General features: G+C 44.2%; 1 protein-coding gene across 2 annotated transcripts in view; it reads left to right on the top strand.

Moving 5' to 3' along the window:
• Window positions 1–17,894, top strand: part of kcnh2b (potassium voltage-gated channel, subfamily H (eag-related), member 2b) — a 580,789-nt gene that overhangs the window by 263,992 nt on the left and 298,903 nt on the right. The window contains exons 1-3 of one of the 2 annotated variants that reach the window (XM_039753828.1): window positions 8,138–8,195; window positions 11,510–11,671; window positions 15,970–16,389. In XM_039753828.1, coding sequence (XP_039609762.1) covers window positions 11,572–11,671; window positions 15,970–16,389 — 520 coding nt within the window. In that variant the 5' untranslated portion in view covers window positions 8,138–8,195; window positions 11,510–11,571. Of the gene's footprint in view, window positions 1–8,137; window positions 8,196–11,509; window positions 11,672–15,969; window positions 16,390–17,894 lie in introns of those variants that run through there. The other variant, XM_039753827.1, reaches the window with a different exon arrangement.

Here is a 17,894-nt window from a genome sequence, read left to right as displayed (position 1 = left end):
TTTTCATTCTAACCATCTTCATTAGTGACCAGTTTTTGCTGCTAATTAACTTCTTTTGCCTTAGTTTCAATTAACTTGACTCGGGCCTGTTTGTTGTCTCTTCTTCCTTAATTAGCAGCCAAACAATAATGAGACACAAAACGAGACGCCGCATGACCAGCTCCCCTGTGCCCATTACACAATATCTGAAAATAAAGAACGGTGAAGGTCTCAGTAAGGTTGATCTCTCAGATCACCAACACATTTTGACGGTGCTTTTAGAAAAAACAGAAAAATCCACAGTTTTGGAAATGTCTGCTGTGACAGAATGAGCGCAACAAGCAGCCATGAAATTAAATAACGAGTTTAATTAACCGAAAGAATCAGCTTCTTATTAAGAGATTGGTTGGAGTTTGAAATCCCAGTTTAGCTGGTCACCTGTTTGCTCGTTTCAATCTCATTTCTGTTTGGCTGTCATTTAATGAAGAAAGGAATAAATTCAGAGGACTGAATCCTTATAAACAGGGCTATTAAAATGAAAGGAAAAGAAGTTAATTAGCAGTGAAAACTGATCACTGATTAGGCAAAGGGTTAGAATGAAAACCTGCAGCCACTGCAGCCCTAAAGCCCGGAGTTGGACACCCTGCTGTAGATAGTTACAATTAGGAAAGGGCATATATAAAACGAGGAGAGATAGATAAGGCAATATATGACGGGTAGAAAAGTTACTGTATTGTAAATGGATGAATGGATTGGTCAGGCGTAAAACAGTAGGCAACGTGTTCTATTAAAGGTAATATATAAAATAAGGAGCGATACACCTGATACTATACATACACAATATTGTGTCTTTTACCTTCTTTCTTTTTCAGCGTGGAAATTACCTTTAATGCTTTTCTCCGTAAGGAAACAGAGAGACAGACAGAGAGGCTCCATATTAGTCCGATGTTCTCGTAGTTTTTTAATTTTTTTTCCTGCAAGTGCTCCACTTTTCCTCTCACATCCCAAAGATGTCCACGTTGGGTTGATTGCCAGTTGGTCCCAAATGATCGGCTGCTGTCTTTTTTTGTTTCCTTAGATGCGCTGTCGTATGATGAACTGCTGTCCAATATCTGGTTAGTCTTGTCTTCCACCTGCCGCCGTAGACTCAGATGGAGTGCTCTGTGACCCTAAGAGCTCGTTTACTCTTCACGTTCAAAATGCGGACGTGCGCACATCATGACTGCCACGCATTCCCAGCATTCATTTGATGCGTCCTCTGAGCAGGTCCTCAGAAATTAACACGAGTTGCAGTCCCAGCAGGGGCGCAGTGTGTTAAAAGTTGAAATGTGATGTTAGGGTCTCTGTTTGCTATCTACATGTGACAGAAAGTAACTTTGAGGATCCTATGAGATCGATGTGCGCGCTTCGATGTTTGATGAATGGTTCGATGTGGTGAAGCAAAACGCCGGCATACAGATGTATTCGTGGTGCTTTTATATTCATTGATGACATTTTAAAAGTCTCACATACCATCTTTTGTGCCGTCTTTTTCTGCACCTTCACAACAGCAACATAATGTATGGCGCTGTATTTGAGCCACAGAGAAAAATAAAATAAAGACACGGTGAAAAGGTGTATTTTGTGATTAAAGTGCTTTAACCTCAATGTCCACTTTAACCTCGTACTTTACTTTATCATTAAAGCAGACCGTTGTAAACTTCATCCCAGTTGTTAATCACTTTGAGCTTCTGGGGCTTCCTCATGAACCGACAGCAGCGGCAGGCAGTGATCGCCACACAGAAGACATTCAATGTATGAAATTCCAGCTCTCTGCACATTTAGAATCCTTAGATTTATACTTGATATCACTTTCATGATGAAATGCAATAAAGTATGTATGTTACATTTTACAGATAAATCGTTAATTTTGTTTAAATTAATGAATACTGTTAATAATTACACACTATGGCAGAACGGTAGCGGCTGCTGTCTCGCAGGGAGTCACGTCGCTGGTATTCCCTGCCTGGAGTTTCCGTGTTTTCCTGCTGGGTTTCCTCAGTGGGCTCCGGTTTCCTTCTAAAGATATGCAGATTTGGTGACACTAAAATGACGCTGGTGTGTATGTATGTGCTTGTGTTCACCTTGCGATGAGCTGATGCCCCGTCTAGGGATCGTTTCTGCCTTGTGCCCAATGCTAGCTGGAATGGGACCATCCCTGGATTGATGGTTTTAATCATTACACATCCTTTTCAGAGATATTGCGGTAAGGGGTCATTGGAATTTAATGGGTGTTTCAGGCAATTCACAACACGGAGAAGCTGATCCTGTTCTCACCGTGATGATGTCTCGCACTGCCACCTGGTGGAATCTTCCAGGTTTACATAAAGTACATGCGCAAGTATGAACAGTACAATGCTTGGTAGCAGGGGCGTCCGCTGAAGCACATGTCACGTGAAGTATAAACCTGGCCTTAAGGCGTCTCATGGAGAACAGCAGATAAGCCTCACCAAGTCACCTGCTTGAGTGTTAAACTTCCTTCATGATGAACACACACACACAGAGTATCAGGATGGCCGAGGGGGCTAATGAAGTACAGAATTAAAGAACAGCTGGCATTGACCTCTAATGTGGGTTTGAGGAATCGTGGGATTGAATGTTTACATGTTTTTAAAGTGAGGAACCAGAACAGCCATCCATCCATGACTTTTCAAAAGGACCCTTTCTCATTATAGGGGTCTGAGCCTGGTGCAGGCAGCAGCAGCAGACATGAGAAGCAGATCAATCAGAAAGGCGCTATATAGTGTGGTCACCAGCTGCCCAAACCTGACACAAACCAACATAAAGCACAAGTCTGGCACAATGCACGTTTTTTTTTTTTTAACTTTGAGAAACGCTTTCACTCGTTTCCCACCTGCAACGCACATTATGCCCCGAGCACAATAAATAAATAAATAAACAAACACAGCACTTGTTTGTGTCTTCCGTCTCTCTTTCTCTTTCTCTCTCCTTCTACCTCCCTTCCCAACTCTGGCTCCCACAGTAGAATCCGGGAAGTACTTCTGGTGTCCCAAAGACTTGGCCCGGGAGCGCGTTCACAAAGTAGGGCTCCTCAGTCCCTGCAACACCCCACTGGTGACACATTGCAGTTACAGAGCTGCAATTCCCATGATGCCCTGTGGGAAACCGTAGTGCTGCTACAGCCTTTGGGGGGTTTGGGGGTGATGTCATCTAGCACTCTGGGGGAGGTAGTGCTCTATATATGTCCGACCCCTCCCCGGTCTTTCTGTTTTAGGAGGCGTCCTGTCCGAGAAAGGACCCGGCCATCCATCACAATAGTAAGAGTGAAAATCACTACATGAAAGGCAGATATGGGTGGCACAAAATGATGGATAGTCATGATAAGCACCATATACTAGATAGATTGATACGAAAGGAACTTTAAAATAGGGACATACTGTCAGGGATGCCTGGGGCAATGACCCGGCCGGGACTCCGTGAGGGACCGGATGTGGGTCTGTGCCCACCCTGGATCATGTGGGGGCCGCCTTCCTGGTTGTTCTGGGGGCCACGGGTTGAGGGCATGGAAGCCCCACCCTGTGGAGACCCGTGGTCACCGCCAGGTGGCGCCCCAATGCCTTGGGGACCTGTTACCTCAGCACTTCCGCCACACCAGGAAGTGCTGAGGGGAAGAATTAAGAGGTACCCGGGGAGCTGCCGGGAGAGAGGCCGACACTTCCGCCACACGTAGGCGTGGCCAAAGGGGGTGTGTCAAAGGCATCTGGAGCTCATCCGGGGAGTGTGTAAAAGGGGCCGTCTCCCTTCATTCGAGGCTGTAGTCGGGTGGAAGCAGGACGAGGCACGAGAGAGGTGTGGAGGCGGCCCGAAGAAGAGGCATTTGTGGCCAGTGTTTGGGATATTGTGCACGAACTGGGTCTGAGTGACCATTTATAATTGTTGTAAATAGTTGTAAATAAACGTGTGGTGGTTGAAAAACAACATGTCCGCCTGTCTGTGTCCGGGTCGGTTCCACAGTACATAGATACAGTATAAAGTCACTAGATAATAAGTATGTTGATATGAAAGGCACTCTATAAAAGGCAGATAGATAGGAAAATCACAATATAATAGGCATATACGGATGACACAAAATAACGGATAGTTATGAAAGGCACTGTATAATAGACCGATTGATATGAAAGGCACTATATGATGGACAAATAGATCTGAAAGGCACCAAATAATGGACTGGTATTTAAAGCATTTTATAGCAGATTGATATGAAATTCACAAATTAATGGATTGATAAATATAGCTTTGTTTAACAGATTTATATGAAAGGCACTATATGATCAGTATATAGATAGGAAAACTACTATATGTAAAATTAATGAGTTGATGTGAAAGACACTATATGATGGACAAATAGATATGAAAAGAGCAAAATAATGGACTGGTATGTAAAGCATTGCCTAACAGATTGATATGATCAGTATATTGATAGGAAGATGACTCTATAATTGATATGAAAGGCGCTGTGTAATAAATAGGTAGATATGGAAGGCACAAAGTGAAGGAGAGGTATGAAAAGCACTCTGATTCAGAAATTGATATGAAAGGAACTAAATAGGAGATAGGTAGAGAGGTCTGAAAATCACCATATAGAGGTAGATAGATATGGAATCGTTATATAATATGTTGATGTGAAAGGCACTATATGATACACAGATATTAAAGTCACTATATAATAGATGCGGAAATCACATAATAATACATATTGTGAAATAAAGAGCCTTGACACAAAACAAAGGTTTGGGGCAGCCACCCGTGTACTTGACCTTGGCTGCAAAGTAAGGCAAAGCATTCAGTACCACAATGTACAGAACGGAGTCCAAAACAGAACTGATCAACGGGACGGAAGGGAGTGGGGTTTTATAGGGAGGTTTGTGGAAGTGACGTCGTCCTCGGGGCCGGGACAGGAAGTGACGTCTTTGTATTCATGTCGGATTTCCCATGTCTGGTCTGCGGGGACAAAATAAGAAGGTTGAATGCACCCTGCCACCCGCTGGCTGGGCATGGAATTGCCTTCTTTTGGTCCCTGTGGCTGGCTCCCAGCAAACTAAATACGAGACTGGTAGAGAGGTTTGAAAATCACGATAAAATAGGTCTGATAGACCTATTAGATATAATAGACATTTTGATATGAAATGCACTTTCATACAGTATTTATCTTTATGATAGCTAGCTAGATCGATGTGAAAGGTGTTATATAAAAGACATTAAAGTTACTATATAACTGCTAAGTATAAAGATATGAAAATCACTATGTAATAGATTCATATGAAAGGCACAAGGTGATTGATAGGTAGATGTGAAAGGCATAAAATAAAGAGCTGGTGACATATGAAAAGCCCAATATAATAAATAGATTAATGATAATGGAACCGCAGGATGTACAACCCAAATTCCAATGAAGTTGGGATGTTGTGTAAAATGTAAATAAAAGCAGAATACAATGATTTGCAAATCCTTTTCAACCTATATTCAATTAAATACGCTACGAAGACAAGATTTCGAATGTTCAAACTGATAAACTTTATTGTTGTTTTGCAAATCTTCACTCATTTTGAATTTGATGCCTGCAACCCCTTCCAAAAAAGCTGGGACGGGGGCAGCAAAAGACTGGGAAAGTTGAGGAATGTTCAGAAAACACCTGTTTTGAACATTCCACAGGTGAACAGGCGTTTGTCATGATTGGGTATAAAAGGAGCATCCCCAAAAGGCTCAGTCGTTCTCAAGCAAGTATGGGGCGAGGTTCACCACTCTGTGAACAACTGCGTGGGCAAATAGTCCAGCAGTTTAAAAACAACGTTTCTCAACGTACAATTGCAAGGAATCTACTGTCCATAATATCATCAAAAGATTCAGAGAATCTGGAGAAATCTTTGCACGTAAGCTTGGCAAGGCCGAATACCAACACTGGATGCCCGTGACCTTCGATCCCTCAGGCGGCACTGCATTAAAAACCGACATCATTCTGTAAAGGAGATTACCACATGGGCTCAGGAATACTTCAGAAAACCATTGACAGTTAACACAGTTCGTCGCTACGTCTACAAGTGCAAGTTAAAACTTTACCATGCAAAGCGAAAGCCATATATCAACAACACCCAGAAACGCCGCCAGCTTCTCTGGGCCCGAGCTCATCTGAGATAGACTGACGCAAAATGGAAAAGTGTGCTGTGGTCTGACGAGTCCACATTTCAAATTGCTTTTGGAAATCATAGATGTCGTGTCCTCCGGGCCAAAGAGGAAAAGGACCATCCAGATTGTTATCAGTTCAAAAGCCAGCATCTGTGATGGTATGGGGGTGTGTTAGTGCCCATGACATGGGTAACTTGCACATCCGTGAAGGCACCATTAATGCTGAAAGGTACATACAGGTTTTGGAGCAACATCTGCTTCCATCCAAGCGACGTCTTTTTCAGGGACGTCCCTGCTTATTTCAGCAGGACAATGCGAAGCGCGTGGCTTCGTAGTAAAAGAGTGCGGGTACTAGACTGGCCTGCCTGCAGTCCACACCTGTCTCCCATTGAAAATGTGTGGCGCATTATGAAGCGCAAAGTACGACAACAGAGACCCCGGACTGTGGAGCAACTGAAGTTATACATCAAGCAAGAATGGGAAAGAATTCTACCTTCACAGCTTCAACAATTAGTGTCCTCCGTTCCCAAACGCTTATTGAGTGTTGTTAAAAGGAAAGGTGATATGACACAGTGGTCAACATGGCCCTGTCCCAGCTTTTTGGAATGTGTTGCAGGCATCAAATTCAGAATGAGTGAAGATTTGCAAAACAACAATAAAGTTTATCAGTTTGAACATTCAATATCTTGTCTTCGTAGTATATTCAATTGAATATAGGTTGAAAAGGATTTGCAAATCATTGTATTCTGTTTTTATTTACATTTTACACAACGTCCCAACTTCATTGGAATTGGGGTTTGAATAATTCAGTAGAGCAATGTCAGCTCACAATATGATAAGTTTATATAACTGGTATCCTAATATGATAGGCACTATATGTTTGATAGTGGATATGAAAGGGATAGGTATGAAAGGCACTATATAATAAAGTGATTGATAAGAAATGAGGTATATAATAGAGAGGTAGATAGATATGGAATCACTTTATAAAAGATATATTGATATAATAGACATTATAGGATTGATTGATCAACAGTTATGAAAGACATTATGTGATTGATAGGCTAGATATGTAAGGCACAAACTAATAATGTATAGGTATGAAAGGCACTATATAATAAAGTGATTGATAAGAAAGGAAGTATATAATAGAGAGGCAGAATCACATTATAATAGATATATTGATATGATTGGATTGTTTGATCCACAGATAGATATGAAATGTGATTAATAGGCTAGATATGTAAGACCCAAAGTAATAATAATAGGTGTGAAAGGCATTGTATATTAGATCAGTAGATAGGTATGAATATCATCATTTAGTAGACAGAGTGACATGAAAGGCACTATATAATAGATAGACAGAGCCTCCCCTAAATGTGGTGTCAGCCCATTACAGCCAACAGTTAATCCTACTCTGGTAAGTTTAGACTTTCCAGTCAGCCCATCTTGCACCTATTCTTGACATTTGGAAGGAAACCAGAATAAACCCTAACTTCCCCCCCACCGATGGAAGTCAATAGATATCATTAATTAAAATCGTTCAGGGTGCCCGAAGTGTTTTCAAATATTCGAGCAATCTTCACGAATGGTTGTTACTAAAGATATTAACTGGACTCTCATGTTTATCGACCAGACCCTCCTTTCTTTCATCGTATGTCCCACCCTACGTGCCTCTTTCTAGACTCTTCAGAAGGCGTGCGATGTGGATTTTTGTTTAGTTGACATTTCTTTTTGGAATGTGCGCGCGCGCGCGCGCTCACGCTTGTGTTCGGGGGTTCACGGCGCCCGTTTGATTCTACTTGTGAATTGAGAGACGGGGTGGGGGTGGGGAGGCGACAGCTCGTCTGCTCTCCTCTCCGTTTGCCGTTACTCAGGGGCTCAATATAATCCACTCTCCACCTCATTCCAGTGCAAATAATTTGTCTCTTCGGCGAGGGGGGCGGCGGAGGATTTTACTAAAGCCGAAGTCCACTTGACAGTTTCCTGCATCGTCCCTCGACGTTTGAAAAGTTGCCGGACTCACGCAGCAGGTAAGAGTCAGGGGTCAGGAGTTCTGCGGGGCAAACATCAGATGGGGGAAACATCCTTCTCACACGTGCGGAGTGTTTTGTTTGTGTGCGTGGTTTTCATTTTCAGAGAGTCGCGATGTCAGCTGAGACTGAAGCCAGGCACTTGCACTCGGAGACGATTCTGTCAAAGGGAACTCCACTGGATAAGAGCCAGCGATCCCAAAAGACAGCTGGGACACCCTGGCCGGCGCCGTGCCTCCTAATAGAGTCTGCCATGTTACTGTTTGTCAGGACTTTTTGGGGATTTTATTTTTTCTTCCTAATTTCACCTCCCTCTTCTAGACTTGTGTGTTACTACTTGACTTGTTCCTAAGCTGTGTATTTGAAAATCGATAGACGGCGATGAGCTGCAAATGGATAAAAGACAGAGATTGAGTGAGTGAGTGATAAAAGGCACTATATAAGTAATCGACAGATGATAATGATGAACAACAAATAGATGAAAGGCACTATATAAGAGATAGTCATTAATTACAAATGAGAGAGATAGTGAAGAACTTCAAATAGATAAGAAAGAGAGGGGTGAAAGATGCTATATAATAGATAGTGATGAACTACAAATAGGTAAAAAGACAGAGAAGGTTAGTAGGCACAGAGAGACAGAGATGAGCGACAAACAGATTAAAATAAAGAGAGGGATAAAAGGCACTAAATGTTGGATAGATAAGTAGATTAAATAGTGATGAACTATAAATAGATTAATAGAGAGAGGGAGAGGTGAAAGGCACTATATAAATGGTGGTGATGAACTACAAATAGAGAGAGAGGTGAAAGACACTATATAAAAGATGGGGATAAACTATGAATAGATTAAAAAAGAAACAGAGCTGAAAGGCACTGTGTAATAGAGATGAACTACAAATAGTTAAAAGAAGAGAGAGCTGAAAGGCACTATATAATAGTTTAAGAAGAGGGAGAGGTGAAAGGTGCTATATAAAAGGTAGTAATGAACTTGAAATAGTTTAAAAAGAGAGAGCTTAGCATGTGGTCCTCTGGAGGGGATATCAGGTACAGCTGCATATCATCTAACCACGAGAGTGGATGATAGGGCCTAGTGACCCCTGTGCTTGCCAGGTGCACCCTTGACAATCTCTCCTTGCCCGGGCACATAGTAGGATCTGCCCAAGAGGGCAGTCCAAGGATGCCAAGGTCAGAGAGAGAGACAAGGAGATAGTATTCTTACAGGATCTCTCCTCTATCTATCTATCTATCTATCTATCTATCTATCTATCTATCTATCTATCTATCTATCTATCTATCTATCTATCTATCTATCATATAGTGCCTTATCTATCATATAGTGCCTTTCCTATCTATCTGTCTATCATTATATATTATATTGGTGTATAACAGCAAAAGGCCTCCTCACCACTTCTTTTAAGTTTGGCTTTTGGAGTTATAGGCAGATCACCATTAGAAGATCTAAGGTTAATACTTGGAATGTAGGGGGACAGGCATTCCAAAATTTAGGAAGGGGCAAAATTATTCAGAACTTTACACACCATTAGTAGCATTTTAGAATGAAATCTAAATTACACAGGTAACCAATGTAACAATGCTAAGACTGGTGTGATGCTCTCAGGTTTTCTTTTTCTTGCTTATACATTCTGAAGTAACTGCTCCTGATTGATGTATGTCTTTGGTAGAAAAGTTAGGAGTGAATTTGTTTTTGGTTTAACACTATACAGGGCAGCTGCACAGTTAATTAGTTTTGACTATCCATGTCTATTTGACTAAGCCTCTTCTTCTGGCCCCATTCAAACAATGCCAGTACATTGCAAGACATGGTGGATGTTTTGTCATGGTTATGGTCCAAGGGAGACCTTGTTCTCCATGATATACTAAATATCTATCTATCTATCTATCTATCTATCTATCTATCTATCTATCTATCTATCTATCTATCTATCTATCTATCTATCTATCTATCTATCTATCTATCTATCTATCTATCTATCTATCTATCTATCTGTCTGTCTGTCTGTCTGTCTGTCATAAGACAATTAAAACAATGAAACAAGGGTTGGGGTCCCACAGGATGCCTTGTTTAACAGTAACATCCAAAGGACAGGAACAGTTAATCAGAGTCCTGCTAAGAAAACAATCTGCATTTTCAATCCTTGAAAAAAGGCTGCTCAAAGGCTTAGAGCTCCGGTCTCTTCAGAAGCTGGTCCTTGTGTGAACACTGACTTCTGGTGAGACTTTGAGTTGTCCAGTATATGACTGGGAACAGAGGGGAGGGTCTTGGACCAGACTGGCGGAGACCTCAGCAGTCCTTCGGGTTTTTCTCCTCCTCTAATGAAGCAGACAGAATTAAAGTTAGCAGTGGTGTCACGCTGATTTCCTTCCCCACGTTTGTCCAGCAGAAACCCATAAAATGCTCCCCCTGCTCACGTGTCTGACATGGTCTACTTTGCCCTGGGGAAGGGGGTGGGGGCCCAAAAACTGCACATTATTCCAAAATGGCTGAGTTGATCTTAATGATATTTTTCACATATAATAAAGCTGAACCAACTTATAGTCCTGGCTATGTGGTGTATTATAAATTCCATTAGGAGGGGTAGTTGTAATGGGGGCTTGGGGTGGGTGCACCACTTGAACACATCTCAGTCAAAGTGCATGAAATTGTGGGTGCATACTGCTGTTGAAACAATATAATATGTTGACTTGAGGGTCTTTCAAGAGTTCCATCGTTAAATGGGGTTGTAATGGAAGGGGATGAACTACTAAAACCGTGTAGCCGTGTTTCATTAGACGAGTACTGAGAAAGCCGTGGTCCTGATGGGCAAGTTCAGAACTTTGAGCTGGAAATCACAGGCGGACTCCGTTTGGTTGTGTCGAGTTTGTACTTTGGCGCTGTATTTTCAGTGTAGTTTGTCTAACCTGTTAATTTTATTTATACATAAGATCTAATTCTACACTTTAGCTTAACTATTCTAAGGTCCATTACCATTTTAATGATATCGCCCAGGGGTGTAGTCAGTGTTGTCTTAGACTGTTTGTCTAAAGCTGGCCAGTATGAACAGTTCTTATTTAACGGCTTCAATGACATGTGCATTTGTGATATTGGTTTTTCCAAGAAGTGACTGCCTTAAGATTGTTACTAAATGTGACCCTTGTGGCATGCGTCACTCAGGGTGTCGAGGTAGCATTCACATATTAGTGTCCTGTTCTGAAAACGTTGCCAACTCATGCTGTGTAAACAGCACTTCACAGATTTCTGGAAGACGACCTGCTCTGTCGGCTCCCTGATGTGTCCTATTGTTATTCTGCAGGTGTCCGATTCCCTTGTCAAGTCGATGTTGTCCCAGTGAGGAACGAAGATGGTGCAGTCATAATGTTCATTCTCAACTTTGAAGTCATAATGGAGAACAAGTTCCTCCACTCCCCCGACTCCGACGTCAACCACAAGGTTCCTTCCACGTGGTTCTCGACTGGTAAGGCTTTACTTTTAAGCCAAATCACTTCTTGGCTCCACAACAGTTAGCTTGCTTTTTCATGTCTTATGTTGCATTGATCTCAATGACGTGTTTAAAGGAGGATTCTCGCCATTTTCTTATTCTTGTTGATGGAGTGCATGTGAAGTGAGAGGTCTTCATAGGCCAGGCCTGTTTGGGATCTGCCTGACCTGGTGTAGCCAATGAAAGAGAAACCATCTTGGGTTGGGATGGAACAAGGTAACATTATTAATCATATCCATCATTATTAATCATATGCAAATATTAGTCATACTTGTTAAACAACACTTCCATACTGAACCAAGTTGTCTGTGTCTTCTGAAAATGGAGATCATCCATGGTGGCGAGGAGAGGAGTCTGAGCTCAGACAGCCGTTGTACCACTTTGCATTGTTTTCTGATTACTGGGCCGAGGGAGTCAGACTTTGATGCTTCCTGATAAATGTGGTCAGACTCATTGGTCTTAAGACCTTACAGTAAAGGGTCTTTATCTGATGATCACTGTCGAGAGAGAGAGGGAGGTTGGGATTGATACAGGATGTTGACGTACCTACACACAACGGACCACCAGATTGAGACCCGAGGGTCAAGAGACCACTATGGACCACATTGTCAAGAGAGCGGTCCAATGTTAAATAACAATAAAATGTGAAATAAATCTATCTATCTATCTGTCTGTCTGTCTGTTGGTCGTTCACCGCTTATCCGAGGTCGGGTCACAGGGGCAGCAGCCTAAGCAGGGAAGCCCAGACCTCCTTCTCCCCGGCCACCTCCTCCAGCTCCTCTGGGGGACCCCGAGGCGTTCCCAGGCCAGCCGGGAGATGTAATCCCTCCAGCATGCCCTGGGTCTGCCCCATGGCCTTCCCCCCAGTAGAACATGCATGGAACACCTCCCCAGGGATGCGTCCAGGTGGCATCCTAACCAGATGCCCGAACCACCTCAACTGACTCCTCTCAATGTGTAGGAGCAGCTACTCTACCGGATAACTCTCCCGGATAACTGAACTCCTCACCCTATCTCTAAGGGAGAGTCTAGCCACCCTGGAAAACTCATTTCAGCCGCTTGTATTCGCGATATTGCTCTTTCGGTCACTACCCAAAGCTCGTGGCCATAGGTGAGGGTAGGAACATAGATCAACTGGTAAATCGACAGCCTTGCCTTTTGGCTCAGCTCTGTCTTCACCATGACAGACCATTGCAGAACCCACATTACTGCAGATCCATCTGTCAACCTCCCACTCCATTCTTCCCTCACTTGTAAACAAGACCCTGAGATACTTGAACTCCTCCACTTGAGGCAGTAATGTGTTCCCAACATTCCACCCTTTTCCGGCAGAGAACCATGGCATCGGATTTAGAGGTGCTAGCTCTCATCCCCGCCGCTTCACACTTGGCTGTGAACCGCTCCAGTGAGAGCTGGAGATCACTGTTCAATGAAGCCAACAGAACCATGTCATCCACAAATAGCAGAGACGAGATTCTGAGGTCACCGAAACAGACCCCCTCCACTCCTTGGCTGCGCCTAGAAATTCTGTCCATAAAACTTATGAACAGAATCGGTGACAAAGGGCAGCCCTGGTGGAGTCCAGCCTCAACAGGAAATGAGTTTGACTTATTACCGTCAATGCGGACCAAGCTCCTGCTCCTCCTGTACAGGGACTGAATGGCTCGTAACAATGAGCCTTGTACCCCGTACTCTTGGAGCACACCCCACATGATGCTTCGAGGGACACAGTGGAATGCCTTTTCCAAATCCACAAAACACATGTGGACTGCTTGGGCAAACTCCCATGCCCCCTCAAGGATTCTGGCCATGGTGTAGAGCTGGTCCAGTGTTTCACGGCCGGGACGGAATCCGCATTGTTCCTCTTGAATCAGAGATTCGACCATCGACCGAACTCTCTTCTCCAGCACCCCTGAATAGACCTTACCGGGGAGGCTGAGGAGTGCGATCCCCCTATAGTTGGATCACATCCTCCGGTCACCCTTCTTAAAAAGGGAAACCACCACCCCGGTTTGCCAATCCAGAGGCACTGCCCCGATGTCCATGTGATGTTGCAGAGACATGTCAACCAGGACAGCCCCACAACATTCAGAGCCTTGAGGAACCCAGGGTGAACCTCGTCCACCCCAGGGGCCCCGTTACCTCGGAGCTTTTTAACTACCTCGGTGACCTCGGCCCCTGATGTGGACGGGTCCTCTAGCTCTGCTTCTCCTAAGGAAGACATGCTGGTGGGATTGAGAAGATTCTCGAAGTATTCCTTCCACCGGTCAATAACATCTGCAGTTGAAGTCAGCAGGGCTCCATCTCTACTGTACACATGTTGGTGGAGCACCGCTTTCCCCTACTGAGGCAGCTGACTGTTTGCCAGAACCTTCTCGGTGCTGACTGAAAGTCGTTTTCCATAGCTTCCCCAAACTCCTCCCATGCCCGAGTTTTTGCGTCCAATGCCGCCACATGCTTGGCCCTCCGGTAGCCCTCAGCTGCGCCTGGAGTCCCATCTGGTCAACCAGACTGGATAGGACTCTTTCTTCAACTTGACAGCCTCTCGAACCTTAGGTGTCCACCACCGGGTTCATGGATTGCCACCATGAGAGGCACCGACAACCTTGCGGCCACAGCTCCGTTCTGCTGCTTCGACAATGGAGGCTTGGGACATGGACCATTCAGACTCGATGTCCTTCGCCTCCCTCGGAATGAGGTTGAAGTTCTGCCGGAGGTGGCAGTTCAAGATCTTTCTGACCGGTTTCTCTACGAGACGTTCCCAGCAGACCCTCATTACACGTTTGGGTCTGCCTGGTCTGGCAGCCTCTCCTGCCATCTGATCCAACTTACCTCCAGGTGCTGATCAGTTGACAACTTAGTCCCTCTCTTCAACCGAGTGTCCAAGACATAAGGTCGCAGATCCGATGACTCGGGCATCCTGGCACTAAGTGCACTTATGGACACCCTTATGCTTGAACATGGTGTTCGTTATGGACAATTCATGGCCAGCACAGAAGTCCAACAACTGAACACCACTCGAGTTTAGATGGGGGAGGCCGTTCCTCCCAATCTCAGCTCTCCAGGTTTCACTGTCGTTGCTGACGTGATTATTTAAGTCTCCCAGCAGGATGATAGAGTCCCCAGGAGCCGCACCTCACAGTGCTTCTTCCAGGGACTCCAAGAAGGCTGGGTACTCTGAACTGCCGTTAGGCGCATAAGTGCATACAACAGTCAGAGTCCCTCCCCCAACTCGAAAGCTCAGGGAAGCAACCCTCTCGTCCAAGAGGGGGCCATAAGCAAGCCGACCCCTGCCCGACGCCTTTCACCCACAGCAACTCCAGAGTGGAACAAAGTCCAGCCTCTTTCAAGAGGAATTGTTCCAGAGCCCAGACCGTGCGTAGAGGTGAGCCTGACTATATCTAGCCTGTACCTCCCCACCTCTCGCACTAGTTCGGGCTCCTTCCCCGCCAGAGAGGTAACATTCCATGTCCCAAGAGCCAGTTTTGGTAACCGAGGGTTGGAATGCCAGAGTTCCTGCCTTCAGCCACCACCCATATCACATTGCACCTGACCTCTATGGCCTCTCCTGCAGATGGTCGGCCTACAAGAGAGCGAAACCACGTTGCTCCTTCAGACTGAGCCCGGCTAGGCCCCCGTGGTTAAAGGTCCAGCCACCAGACGCTTGCCAGCGAGCCCCTCTCTCGGGCCTGGCTCCAGGGTGGGGCCCTGAGTACCCTTTCTCGGGCAAGGGAAACGCCGATCCTTGATTTTAAATCCATGTGGGGTCTCAGGATCGAGTTAGTCTGGATCTTCACCTCAGACCTGTTTCTTTCTATCTATCTATCTATCTATCTATCTATCTATCTATCTATCTATCTATCTATCTATCTATCTATCTATCTATCTATCTATCTATCTATGTTTTCTGTACTAGAAAGCCTACAACTTCACATTTGAGATTTGGTGTAAGGGTGGGTCATTTATTATTGTTATTATTATTATTATTATTTATCCAAAGCTGGAGGAAATCCTCCATTTTTTCCCTCAGAAAGTTAAATCCCCATGCCAGCGATGTGCAGGTTTGGCCGACTGGCCTGATATGAGTGAGTGTGCTCTTTGATGGATTGGCACCCCTTCCATTGTTGGCGCTTGTGTTCCTTCTTCTGTGACTGTGAATTGGATTGTTTGATTTCAGAAGGCAGATGGGTGGACAGAAGGACCAGTGAATCTGAGTTAAGTGTCCATGTTGTTACTGTTCTGCCTGCCATGTCTTTGACTCTTTTTGTGTTCAGCCAGGCCCAGAGGTTTCAAGCTGCGTCTGCCCATGCTGAGATCACTGGCGGCGAGTAAGCAGTCTCTGCCCCAAGAGGACCCTGATGCGGTGGTGGTGGACCTTTCAAAGCCCAGCAGGGAGTCTCTGGCCTTGGGGGAGTTCCTGTCTTCCAGCGACAGGGTCGGCTCACCAAGCACTGAACGGCAGGAGCAGCCTGAAGACCAGCAGGCTTTGATCAATGGCGACCCAGAACCTCTGAACCACTCGTCTCCTCTGCCTAACCGCCTCAACCCTGACGTCTCCTTCTCAAATTGTAGCCTGACAAGAAGTCGATCCCGGGAGAGCTTCTACAGTGTGCGTCGAGCGTCCTCTGTCGATGACATCGAGGCCATGAAGGCAGATGTGGACCGATCGTTTCGAAGCCGGCATGCCAGCACAGGTATGACAACCAAAATGCATCCTGGTGTAGGTGACCCATCTGCGGTATGGTGGGTAGTGATGGGGGTACAAAAAGGGGTTTATTAGATAAATGTGTTCTTTGTGGCGCGTACTCTACTAATATTTCATGCTGTTTAAAGGTGGTGCCTTATTGACAATGTTGATATAACCTTACTGCATGTCATTCTCTGCTGGGTTTAGTTAGCATCTTCTCGTGGAGTCCATATGGGTTTGTTTATTCAGTTGTTTTCATTTTCTCCCACATTTCAGGTGATTGGTGTTGGAGCTGTGCTTGACTGTGTCATACATTAGACTGGCACCCTGCCCAATGCTTTCTAATGCCTTATTTGGCTAGATTGACAATTAATAAGTTTTCTGACCCAAGTGGACTTGTTTCTCTTTACATGCCCCTCATCTTCCTATCTGTTTATAAAAATCATTTTATTATTACAGATGTTTGTGACGCACCCTCTGTTGGAATGACAAATGCAGTGCATATGGCCCTTCCGAAAGCCATTTGGCATAGGATTTGTAAATGCAGTGTTAATGCTTGTGACGTGCCATCAGTTGGAATGTCAAATGCAATGCATTTTATGACTACAGATGTTTGGGATGCGCCATCTGTTAGAATGACAAATGCAGTGAATATGTCTCTGTTATAAGCCATTTGGTATAGAATTGGTAAAAGCAGTGTTTGTGATGCACCATTTGTTGGAATGACAAATGGAACACATTTTAGTACTACAAATGTGTGTGATGCACCATCTGTTAGAATGACAAAGGCAAGACATTTTAACAGATGGCACATCACAAAAATTTGTAGTAATAAAATGCATTGCATTTGTCATTCTATTAATACAGATGTTTGTGATGCTCCATCTGTTGGAGTGACAAGTGCAATGTATTATATGACTACAAATGTTTGGGATGCGCCATCTGTTGGAATGACAAACACAAGAAGTATGTCTCTGTTATAAGCCATTTGGTATAGGATTGGTAAAAGCAGTGTTTGTGATGCACCATCTGTTGGAATGACAAATGCAATCAATGCATTTTAGTACTACAAATGTTTGTGATGTGCCATCTGTTAAAATGTTTTGCCTTTGTCATTCTAACAGATGGTGCATCACACACATTTGTAGTACTAAAATGCATTGATTGCATTTGTCATTCTATTACTACAGATGTTTGTGATGCTCCATCTGTTGTAGTGACAGAGACATAGCTGCCGGGTAATCACACAGAGACACCTGCTCTTTTATTAAGTTGGATTATGAAATGACAGTTGGCTTGGGGATTGGCCAAATCTTTAAGAAGATAACACATACTTCAAGTGGAAGTGTTAATCCATTTATCCATCTTTTAATCTGATTTTCCAAATCAAGATCATGGAGAGTCAGTGTCTACCCCAGCAGTATTTAGCAAAAGGTGAGGTGCCAGCCCTCATCACGTAAGCACCCCTGATACACACAAATACATATTGGGGTCAGTGTGAGAAAAAGTCCA

This window comes from Polypterus senegalus, chromosome 5 (assembly GCF_016835505.1).
Source record: "Polypterus senegalus isolate Bchr_013 chromosome 5, ASM1683550v1, whole genome shotgun sequence".
In the NCBI taxonomy this organism is placed as follows: domain Eukaryota; kingdom Metazoa; phylum Chordata; class Cladistia; order Polypteriformes; family Polypteridae; genus Polypterus; species Polypterus senegalus.
The sequence above is the reverse complement of the archived record's forward strand: the minus strand, read 5'-3'. Positions and strand labels throughout refer to the sequence as shown.